General features: G+C 42.3%; 1 protein-coding gene across 1 annotated transcript; it reads left to right on the plus strand.

The window, feature by feature from the left end:
- Window positions 1–3,006: 3,006 nt before the first annotated feature.
- COX4I2 (cytochrome c oxidase subunit 4I2) lies at window positions 3,007–6,999 on the plus strand. Its single transcript, XM_069751004.1, has 5 exons — window positions 3,007–3,216; window positions 3,709–3,805; window positions 5,674–5,832; window positions 6,553–6,684; window positions 6,762–6,999. Exons 2-5 carry the CDS (start codon window positions 3,709–3,711, stop codon window positions 6,896–6,898), a joined length of 525 nt encoding a protein of 174 aa, XP_069607105.1. The 5' UTR covers window positions 3,007–3,216; the 3' UTR covers window positions 6,899–6,999.
- Window positions 7,000–12,448: the final 5,449 nt, after the last annotated feature.

Raw genomic sequence — 12,448 nt, forward strand, 5'->3', positions numbered from 1 at the left:
CTCTGCTGGATGTCCTCATATGAACTCGAGCGTGGGAACTTTTCTGAATGTTTTCCCAGCCTCGAGTTCATATGAGGACATCCAGCAGAGGGCGCATCACCGCGAATGAAGGTAACTACAGGTCATTGACCTACTTTCCATTCATTCGCTGGGGTTTTACAGGCACAAGCACAGCTGCATTCTAGCAGAGCTCCTGCCTGTAAAATAATTTAACCCCTTCAGTTGGATATCGACGGAAGGTATGAGATATTGTTGGTTTATTATTTTTAATTTGTTACAGGTCGAGGGTCTTCAGGTGGATTGAGAGTGGAATAAAATATTACAACAACCTGTGTGTTTATTTCATTAAAATACTTTGCAATATTGTGTGTGTTTTTTTAACCATTTCATGCTATTGGATTAATAATGGATAGGTGTCATAATTGACGCCTCTCCATTATTAATCTGGCTTAATGTCACCTTACAATAGCAAGGTGACATTATCCCTTCATTACCCCATATCCCACCACTACACGGGAATGGGAAGAGAGTGGCCAAGTGCCAGAATAGGCGCATCTTCCAGATGTGCCTTTTCTGGGGAGGCTGGGGGCAGATGTTTTTAGCCGGGGGGGGGGGGGGTATCAATGGACCCTCTCCAGGCTATTAATATCTGCCCTCAGTCACTGGCTTTACCATTCTGGCGGAGAAAATTGCGCGGGAGCCCATGCCAATTTTTTCCGCCATTTAACCCTTTAATAGCTAGACAGCCCATCATACACACTACTAACATTAGTAGTGTGGAATATGCAAAAAAAATGGGGATATGAGATGGTTTACTGTATGTAAACCATGTCTCATATCAGGTCGGGTTTAGGAAGGAGATAGCAAAAGCCGGCAATTGAATTACCGGCTTTAAAGCTATCTCGCGCTGGATGAAATATTAATATATATATATTATATATATGTGTCTCACGGATATATATATATATATATATATATATATATATATATAGATAGACAGTGCATATGTTTTTATGTTTTTGGGAGCACATGGATCCCTTGTATGTCCGTATGTCGGTTTTGCAAGCCTGCGAGAAAGTCTCGCAGTACGAATGCCATACGGATTACATACGGAGGATGCCATGCGCAAAATACGCTGACGCACCCTGCCTACGGAGGAGATACGGACCACTATTTTGGGGACTTTTCTGCATATTACGGCCGTAAATTACGGACCGTATTTTTATACGCTGAGTGTGATGCCGGCCTAAACTTTCAATTTTGGTAGTCTGAAACGCTGAGAGTTTATTTCATTTTTTGGGGCCGAACAGTAATTTGTGGGATATTGTAGAATTCTTGGTGTACTCCTTAGGCTTCTTTTACACCTGCCGTTTTTTTTTTTTGTGGCCTGTTATTGCGGGTCTTTTTTGCGGGTCGTATTGCCGCAATTTTCAAGGTCTGCCGCTATAATAGACCCAAAAAAACTTGCGGATCGCCGTTTTCCAGGTTCCCAATACTATAGCAAAAGTATTGGGAAAAACAATTGGCGGTCCGCAAAACCGGAAGTGACGGCGCACCACAAAAACAACCTTCCATTGTTTTTGCGGCTCCATTGATTTACAATGGGGGCCGTGTCCGTATGCCGTGAAAAAGATCGAGCAAGCTCGATCTTTTGTCGCAGCTGTAAATACGGCCATCACGGCCATACGGTGCATGGCGCGCCGTGGAATTATTGCGGCCCCGTTTTTGTGGCCCCATGGAAAGTTTTAGTGTTCTGAAGTTGAAAGTAGATTTTTTTTTTATTGGTCTCATGGTCCAGTTTTGGTTATTAATTAACATCAAGGTGGCTTTGTAGAAAAGAAAGTGATGCTAAGGGGACAGAATATGATCTATTTCCCCCTTCCGTAGGCCTTTATATAATAGGGTCAGTTACTATGGCGACCTTGTTGATACATAAATTGGTAGCTGGGCCCCTTTAAAAAAAAAAAAAAAAAAAAAAAGCCTTAAGGCCCCGTCACACATAGCGACGCTGCAGCGATACCGACAACGATCCGGATCGCTGCAGCGTCGCTGTTTGGTCGCTGGAGAGCTGTCACACAGACCGCTCTCCAGCGACCAACGATCCCGAGGTCCCCGGTAACCAGGGTAAACATCGGGTAACTAAGCGCAGGGCCGCGCTTAGTAACCCGATGTTTACCCTGGTTACCATCGTTAAAGTAAAAAAAAAAAAACGCTACATACTTACCTATCGCTGTCTGTCCTCGGCGCTGTGCTTCTCTGGTCTGGCTGTGAGCACAGCGGCCGGAAAGCAGAGCGGTGACGTCACCGCTCTGCTTTCCGGCTGACCGGCGCTCACAGCCAGACCAGAGAAGCAAAGCGCCGAGGACAGACAGCGATAGGTAAGTATGTAGCGTTTGTTTTTTTACTTTTAGGATGGTAACCAGGGTAAACATCGGGTTACTAAGCGCCGCCCTGCGCTTAGTTACCCGATGTTTACCCTGGTTACCAGCGAAGACATCGCTGAATCGGCGTCACACACGCCGATTCAGCGATGTCAGCGGGACCTCAACGATCAAAAAATGGCCCAGGCCATTCCGACACGACCAGCGATCTCACAGCAGGGGCCTGATCGCTGGTACGTGTCACACATAGCGAGATCGCTACTGAGATCGCTGTTGCGTCACAAAACTTGTGACTCAGCAGCGATCTCGCTATGTGTGACGGGGCCTTTAGGCTGCCGTCACACTAGCAGTATTTGGTCAGTATTTTACATCAGTATTTGTAGCCAAAACCAGGAGTGGAACAATTAGAGGAAAGGTATAATAGAAACATATGCACCACTTCTGCATTTATCACCCACTCCTGTTTTGGCTTACAAATACTGAGGTAAAATACTGACCAAATACTGCTAGTGTGACGGCAGCCTTAAAGGCCGGAGGAGGAAACGGGGGAGGTGGTGAACAGTAGGGTCTTTCATGGCTGGGGGCACAATGAAAAAGGGAAAGACTCAAATTGAGAGGAGGAGACGGGGAAGAAGGTGGTGATCTAGTGTGTGCCCCTCCTTTTCTGATTTCTTGCCACAATCTGCTGGGGAGGGGGTGGATTAAGGCTCTCTGTCCCAGAATCCACTGCTACTGGCTTTTTCTCAAAATCTTTGTTTGGCTGTGATCCCAGACCTTGTCCCTCAGTCTCTCTCCATTTTACAGAGTCTACAGCTCGGCTCCCTACCCCGTCACTGTGAGTACTGCAAAAGGCCTGTGCTGCCATCTCCCAAAATATGGGTGCTGCTCGATACATAGGGGGAGGGGGATAAAGCGATTTCTGTGCAATGGATTGAAAACCGGCTGCTGATGCCAGGGCAGCGAGGACAAGAAGGCCCTGCTAATCTACCGGCTATGCCAGTGCATGTAATAACCTCATATTGTTTTCCGTGCAGGACCCCAAATCTCTCTCCTAGCTAGCAAAGTAGTAGCTTGTACCAAAAAGCTGACAATCTTATTGCATCCACATAGACGGACACAGAAAGAGACGTTTCGACCTTTCCCAGTTGCTAGAGGTTAGAAGCATGCTCAACACAGGTGCCCAGTGGCAGTGCCAGGGTGATCCACACAGCGCCACTCTATGTTCGTACTTCTTAGGACATGACCCTCATTCCCAATAAAGGGGGGCAGGAGAGGGTTGGGTACATATAATGGTGCAGATCTTGACTTCTGATCATTTCCATTACAGATGTTGTCGCTTCTGGCACAGAGGTCGCCGCTTTTGGCTAAAATGAGAGTATTAGGAGCTGTCAGCGTAAGGGCGGCCCACGGCCATGGGGACAGTGGTAAGTGCTTGTCATAACATCATATCACACTGGGTGAAGGAGACCTGACAGACAAATTGATAGAATGAACCACATAAAAGTCCATAACAGCTCTGGAATGAGGCATGAGGTACCAGAAATAATGGTGGGAAACTCCTGTGGTTATCCCATAGAATCAGGCATCTTTAATAAAAATCTGTCAATGAGACAGCTGTAAATAACAAGGACACAAATGTGAGGCAACTAGTAAGGAACAGCTTATCATACAGAATGAGGCATGAAGTACATCCAGTATAATGCATAAATTATATTGAGACTGAGGAGAAAAATTGTGAAGGGCCCAAAATGAGCCATGAGGCGCCTGTAATGAGTTTCCGAAGTGAGAACAGCACAGAATGAGGCTCCTGTACGAAGAGTCACTAACAAACGACATGTAGAAGTGTGTGAACCTCAGTTACCAAACCAAGAGGTTTTCAGGAGCTTCTCTAGTTATAGGTTACTACCAGTGACAACAGTTCCTCCATTAAAACCCCCTAAAAACACCAACGCAAAGCATCATGTGTTGACACTGCCTGGGAAATCCTATATCAAAAAAGGCTCACAATCATGTCTGTATAGGTAAATCTAAACAAGGCTACAGCCTACAAGATAGAAAGCAGAAATGGCAAGTCATTTACAAGAAAGAAAAAAAACTACAATTATAAAACTGCACGCTATATAAGAATAAAACTACTATAAAACTTCTCTCCCTATGTACATGAATACTATAATACTGCCCCCATGTACAAGAATAAAATTGCTATAATACTGCCTTCTATGTTCAAGAATATAACTACTATAATACTGCCCCTATGTACAAGAAAATAACCACTATAATACTGCCCCTATGTACAAGAATATAGCTACTATAATACTGCTCCCTATGTACAAAAATATAACCACTATAATATTGCCCATATGTACAAGAATATAACTACTATAATACTGCCCCCTATGTACAAGAATAAAATTGCTATAATACTGCCTTCTATGTTCAAGAATATAACTACTATAATACTGCCCCTATGTACAAGAAAATAACCACTATAATACTGCCCCTATGTACAAGAATATAACTACTATAATACTGCTCCCTATGTACAAGAATATAACCACTATAATACTGCCCCTATGTACAAGAATATAACTACTATAATACTGCTCCCTATGTACAAGAATATAACCACTATAATATTGCCCATATGTACAAGAATATAACTACTATAATACTGCCCATATGTACAAGAATATAACTACTATAATACTGCCCATATGTACAAGAATATAACTACTATAATACTGCCCATATGTACAAGAATATAACTACTATAATACTGCTCTTATGTACAAGAATATAACTACTATAATACTGCCCTATGTACAAGAATATAACTACTATAATACTGCCCTATGTACAAGAATATAACTACTATAATACTGCCCTATGTACAAGAATATAACCACTATAATATTGCCCTTATGTACAAGAATATAACTACTATAATACTGCCCATATGTACAAGAATATAACTACTATATTACTGCTCCCTATGTACAAGAATATAACCACTATAATACTGCTCATATGTACAAGAATATAACTACGGTACTATATTACTGCTCCCTATGTACAAGAATATAACCACTATAATACTGCTCTTATGTACAAGAATAGAACTACTGTATTACTGCCTTATATGTAAAAGACTATAAGTGCTATAACATTGCTACAATATTGTGGCATGCTGCCCACTTTGTATAATGCAACTACTATAATATTTTTTGGAGGCAGTATGAATGCAATGGTGTCAGTATTTGGACTAATAGCATTATTTTTTTCCGGTCATTAGATGCGGTACCATATTACACAAAGCCGGCATACTTTGACCACCGAACTCTACCATTACCTGATATTCCCTTCATTGATGGTCTTAGCTCACAGGAGAAGGCTCTTAAGGAAAAGGAGAAAGGACCTTGGAAGCAGCTGAGTCCAGAAGACAAGATATCACGTAATGTACAGTGTGATCAGGATCAGTTGTCTACTGGTTCCCATTACTGGGACTCTTGATTTGATTTGTATTGGTCCAGTGATGGAAATCTGTGAGTGTCCCTAATTTGGTTTACATGATCTGTAGCTTTAAAAACAGGCTCCGGTCCAAGCTCAATAGCTATGGTTCTGATCTGCTGATATGCTTCTATGGTATATGAGGCGATAACTGGTTGAATTTGCCCTTTAAGCACTTGCCTTAACATACCTGACGGTCACCATTAGGGTGCTCCAGTTGAAAAATATCAATCAATCTATATTACTAAAGCCAGAAATGGCACAAAATTTAAATGTTGAATGTAAAGGGAATCTATGAGCACAAAATGACTGTTCAAACCAAGCACAGGCGCTCGGTGCACCCTCGGTGTGGCGGAGCAGCTCAGTGCATCTTCGCACCTACTTGTTTTGCATCCATCTCTTCCTTTATTGACAGCTCTGTCTTTACGGGAATCAGAGAAGGATGGAGATAGATGGAAAATATGCAGGTGTGACAATGTAGTGAACTTCTTTTTCTGGCTGCACCAAGGGTGCACATAGTTTCTATGCTTGGTTTGAAAAGTCTTTTTATTATGATGAACTGCCCAAGATCTTTTTTGACCCTTGCTATGGTACCCCCATTAGGGTAAAGTTGACCCTTTTTTGGTGCTGCCTTTACTCTTTTCTTTCTCCTTTCCCCCTACAGTTTACCGCATCAAGTTTAACCTGACGTACGCGGAGTTGAATAAACCATCCAACGAGTGGAAAACTGTATTTGGTGCCATTTTCTTCTTCTTTGGGATAACAGGACTCATAGTGTGGTGGCAGAGAGTACATGGTGAGGATAATATGGGAGGCAGGGCTCTGTGGGACCTGTTTTTAGTGGCACTGACACCATGTTTTCTGTCCCTGTAGTCTTCCCCCCTCTCCCACACACCCTGCATGAAGACTGGATAGCAATGCAGGTTCGCAGAATGCTGGACATGCGTGTGGGGCCCATTGAAGGCTTCTCCTCCAAATGGGACTACGAAAAGAACGACTGGAAAAAATAAGACAAGATAGGAGCCACCACAAACCCTCTGTAAACAGCTAACTGCAGTATGCCATGTACTAGTTCACCAACAGTCTGCAAATAAACTCTGTCAGCAATCCACATGATCGGGTGTGCATGTGTCTTATTACTGACAATCCTATCAGGGTCTATTTATATTCCATAATTGTAGTCCCAAAACTAATGATAAACTGCAACCAACCTTGTGCCTGCTTGCCTTGAGTTACATTATGTGTTATACTCCAGAGCTGCACTCACTATTCTGCTGGTGCAGTCACTGTTCACATACATTACATTACTGATCCTGAGTTACATCCTGTATTATACTCCAGAGCTGCACTCACTATTCTGCTGGTGGAGTCACTGTGCACATACATTACATTTCTGATCCTGTACTGATCCTGAGTTACATCCTGTATTATACTCCAGAGCTGCACTCACTATTCTGCTGGTGGAGTCATTGTGCACATACATTACATTACTGATCCTGTACTGATCCTGAGTTACATATTGTACTATACTCCAGAGCTGCACTCACTATTCTGCTGGTGGAGTCAATGTGTACATACATTACATTACTTATCCTGTACTGATCCTGAGTTACATCCTGTATTATACTCCAGAGCTGCACTCACTATTCTGCTGGTGGAGTTACTGCATATATATACATTACTTTAGTACTTAGTAGCTGTTAAATAGCCATGAGACATGCAGTCGTGGAGACTTGAACATATGTTTTGAGCACACCGAAGTCAGTCAGCACCTGAGCATGCTCAGATAACACCTTATCTGAGCACATATATATATATATACAAGATAGATATATATATATATATATATATATATATATATATATATATATATATATACATACATACATACATATATATATATATATATATATATATATATATATATATATATATATATATATATATATATATATATATATATACACATATATATATATATATATATATATATATATATATATATATACACATATATATATATATATATATATATATATATATATATATATACCTTGTAATGTCTTCATATCCTGTTCCATCCAAATGTGTCCGGATCCCAGAATTCCAAGTGGTGGAAGTTCACCGACTTCCACATTGGGACACCCAGATGATGGGTGTCTCAATATGGAAACTGCTGGTGGTAGCGGGCACTTGCGCGGTACCTCCAGCGGAACACCGTCGCACCACACACACACGCTGTATATGTTGTACGCACCACACACTGTTTACCTTGTACGCAGCCTCTTGTGTGGTACCACAAGCAGAAGACTGTCGCGAACACGCCGCTGCTGGTATCAGCCGAATGATTCACTGACCACCGCCATCTTTGTATGCGCAGTTTTAATGTGACCGCCTCTATCTGTCTGCAAAAAGCTGGCGGTGGTCTGATTTACTGCGCCTGCATGAAATCTGTGCAGGTGCAGTGAATCATTCAGCTGATCCCGGCGGCAGATGCGCGATGTGTCTACAGGCAGAGGAAGCCGGTCACATTAAATGGGTTTTCCCACAAACGAAAGTTCATTTTAAAAATTGTGTCTGACCGTGTACAGAACATACCACATCTCCTGGGCAGGGGAAGAAGCAAAAGACAGTACAATGTAAACCTATGGGAAACCGAAAACGCTGTGCCCATGCTGTGAAAAAAAAAAACGCGCGGAAACGCAGCGGCATACATTCCGCAGCATGTTAATTCTTTGTGCGGATTCCGCAGCAGTTTTAGACCTGCTCCATAATAGAAACCCGCAGTGGAATCCGCACAAAAAACGCGATAAATCCGCAGGAAAAACGCAGTGTTTTTGTCCTGCGGATTTATCAAATCCGCTGCGGAAAAATCCGCAGCCCTCACAAATACGTGTGCACATAGCCTTACATTACAGCAGGGAATCAAAGAGGATTCCTTTTGTGAGGTAAAATATTTCACTGACTGTTTTTAAACAATATTTTACCTCACAAAATGTATCCACTGCGATCTCCTGCTGTAATGTCAGTATTGTCTTTTGCTTCCTCCCCTGCCCAGGAGCTAGAGAGAGTGGATAGGTGGGTTAGCACATGGGGGGATTCTCAACGCTCCAAAGCCTGCCCCCGTCATGACATTACCGCCCTCCCGATGTGATAGCAGCGGGCCTCCATCTAGTCGCTAATAATCAATACTCAACTCTCACCAGTTTCTGCAGATCCTGTTCTGGCTCTCACCCAGTACACACTGGGCTGTTCCTCCTGCTTTTGTCATTTACATATCAGTAATGGCCAAAAACTGGTCGAGGCCAAATTGCCAAGGTAAGTTTTCTGCAAACAAATAACAAGCAGGGGCTGCTGGCAGCTTGACCTCTAAAGTCTACAAGATCGTGAGTGCAGATTTGGAGGGTCAGGCTAAGGGCTCATCTCCACTTGTGTGAGAAAAAAACGGTCCGATTTACGGACCGAAAAAACTGATGTAACGTCTGCGAGTGCCATGCGAGTGTCATGCGATTGTGATGCGATTTTTTTTTTATCGCAACATCCGTATGACATCCGTATTGCTGTCCGATTTTTACGCACGGGTCTCCTTAGAAAAACCGGCAATTCAGCGCAGAGTACAGTAAAATCACACTGACAGGTTAGATTAGAGTAGATATATACACATAGAATAGGTATATGTACATATATATATATGTCAGGGAGACACATATATATATATATATATATATATATATATATTTATATTTCTTCCAGCGCGAGATAGCTTTAAAGCTGGTAATTCAATTACCGGCTTTTGCTTTCTCCTTCACAAACCCGACATGATATGGAGACCTGGTTTACATACAGTAAACCATCTCATATCACCATTTTTTTTGCATATTCCACACTACTGTCAGTAGTGTGTATATGCAAAATTTGGCCGTTCTAGCTAGTAAAATAAGGGGTTAAATGACGGAAAAAATTGGCGTGGGCTCCCGCACAATTTTCTCCGCCAGAGTAGTAAAGCCAGTGACTGAGGGCATATATTAATAGCCTGGAGAGGGTCCATGGTTATTGCCCCCCCCCCCCCCCGGCTAAAAACACCTGCCCCCAGCCACCCCAGAAAAGGCACATCTGGAAGATGCGCCTATTCTGGCACTTGGCCACTCTCTTCCCATTCCCGTGTAGCGGTGGGATATGGGGTAATGAAGGGTTAATGCCACCTTGCTATTGTAAGGTGACATTAAGCCTAATTAATGGAGAGGCGTCAATTATGACACCTATCCATTATTAATCCAATACTAGTAAAGGGTTAAAAAAAAACACACATTATTAAAAATTAATTTATTGAAAAAATCACAAAGGTTGTTGTATTAATTTATTCTACTCTCAATCCACTCACTGAAGACCCTCGATCTGTAACAAAAAAAATAAAAATAAACCAACAATATACATACCTTCCGAGGATCTGGCACGTCCAACGATGTAGATCCATCTGAAGGGGTTAAAATATTTTGCAGACACGAGCTCCGCTAATGCAGGATGCTCATTTCTGCAAAACCCCCGCGAATGAAGCTAAATATAGGTCAATGATCTATATTTAGCTTCATTTGCGGTGAGGCGCCCTCTGCTGGCTGTTCCTAGATCGTGGGAACTTTCCTAGAAAGCTCCCTTGCTCGAGATCATAAGAGGGCGCCCTCTGCTGGTTGTCCTCATATGAATTCGAGCCAGGGAGCTTTCTAGTAAAGTTCCAACGATCTAGGAACAACCAGCAGAGGGCGCCTCACCGCAAATGAAGCTAAATATAGATCATTGACCTATATTTAGCTTCATTCGCCGGGGTTTTGCAGAAATGAGCATCCTGCATTAGCGGAGCTCGTGTCTGCAAAATATTTTAACCCCTTCAGATGGATCTACATCGTTGGACGTGCCAGATCCTTGGAAGGTATGTATATTGTTGGTTTATTTTATTTTTTTGTTACAGATCGAGGGTCTTCAGTGAGTGGATTGAGAGTAGAATAAATTAATACAACAACCTTTGTGATTTTTTTCAATAAATTAATTTTTAATAATGTGGGTTTTTTTTTAACCCTTTACTAGTATTGGATTAATAATGGATAGGTGTCATAATCGACGCCTCTCCATTATTAATTAGGCTTAATGTCACCTTACAATAGCAAGGTGGCATTAACCCTTCATTACCCCATATCCCACCGCTACACGGGAATGGGAAGAGAGTGGCCAAGTGCCAGAATAGGCGCATCTTCCAGATGTGCCTTTTCTGCGGTGGCTGGGGGCAGATGTTTTTAGCCAGGGGGGGGGCCAATAACCGTGGACCCTCTCCAGGCTATTAATATCTGCCCTCAGTCACTGGCTTTACTACTCTGGCGGAGAAAATTGTGCGGGAGCCCACGCCAATTTTTCCCGTCATTTAACCCCTTATTTTACTAGCTAGAACGGCCAAATTTTGCATATACACACTACTAACATTAGTAGTGTGGAATATGCAAAAAAAATGGTGATATGAGATGGTTTACTGTATGTAAACCAGGTCTCATATCATGTCGAGTTTAGGAAGGAGAAAGCAAAAGCCGGTAATTGAATTACCAGCTTTAAAGCTATCTCACGCTGCATTAAATATAAATATATATATATATATATATATATAATGTGTCTCCCTGACATATATATGTATGTATGTATATATACCTATTCTATGTGTATATATCTACTCTAATCTAACCTGTCAGTGTGATTTTACTGCACTCTACGCTGAATTGCCGGCTTTTCTAAGGACACGGGTGCGTAAAAATCGGACATCACTCGCATGGTGCGAGTGCTGTGCGTTTTTTTTCTCGCACCCATTGACTTGCATTGGCGAGTCTCGTCCGAGAATCGCAGCATGCTGCGATTTTTTTTTCTCAGCCGACACAGAGTTTTCTCAGTCCAATTTCGGCTGAGAAAAAAAAAAAAAAAAAAAAAAAAAAATCGCAAATGGAATGTCACCTATTGATTAACATTGTCCGAGTGCAATCCGATTTTTTTATCGGATTGCACTCGTCCGTTTTCCTCGCAAGTGGAAATGAGCCCTATAACTGAGGATCAGTACAAGATTAAGAAGGGGACATTCACTTTAATAGGGGTGGGTGTTTAATATAGCCAACTAAATTTAATTAAAAGATGCCTCAATTACGGAGCCTCAATCACCTGTTGTCTTCAGGGGAAGCAGCCGATGGATCATCATCCCCATTAATTAGGAATTTCATGGATCCCAATGAAACATCTGGTCCTTTAGGCCACCCTGTAAGGCCATGTGCACACGATGCGGATTTTGCCGCGGATTTGGAAAATCCGCAGTGCAAAACCGCTGCGGATTTGTGTGCAGTTTCTTCTGCGGATTCCTCTGCGGGTTTTAACTGCACTTTCCTATTGGTGCAAGTTGAAATCCGCAGAAAGAAGTGACCTGCTCCTTTTTTTCCGCAGAGAATCCGCGCGGATTTTTCTGCATCGTGTGCACTGTGGATTTTGTTTTCCATAGGGTTACATTGTACTGTACACCGCATGGAAAACTGCTGCGGATC

This window comes from Ranitomeya imitator, chromosome 2 (genome assembly GCF_032444005.1).
Source record: "Ranitomeya imitator isolate aRanImi1 chromosome 2, aRanImi1.pri, whole genome shotgun sequence".
In the NCBI taxonomy this organism is placed as follows: domain Eukaryota; kingdom Metazoa; phylum Chordata; class Amphibia; order Anura; family Dendrobatidae; genus Ranitomeya; species Ranitomeya imitator.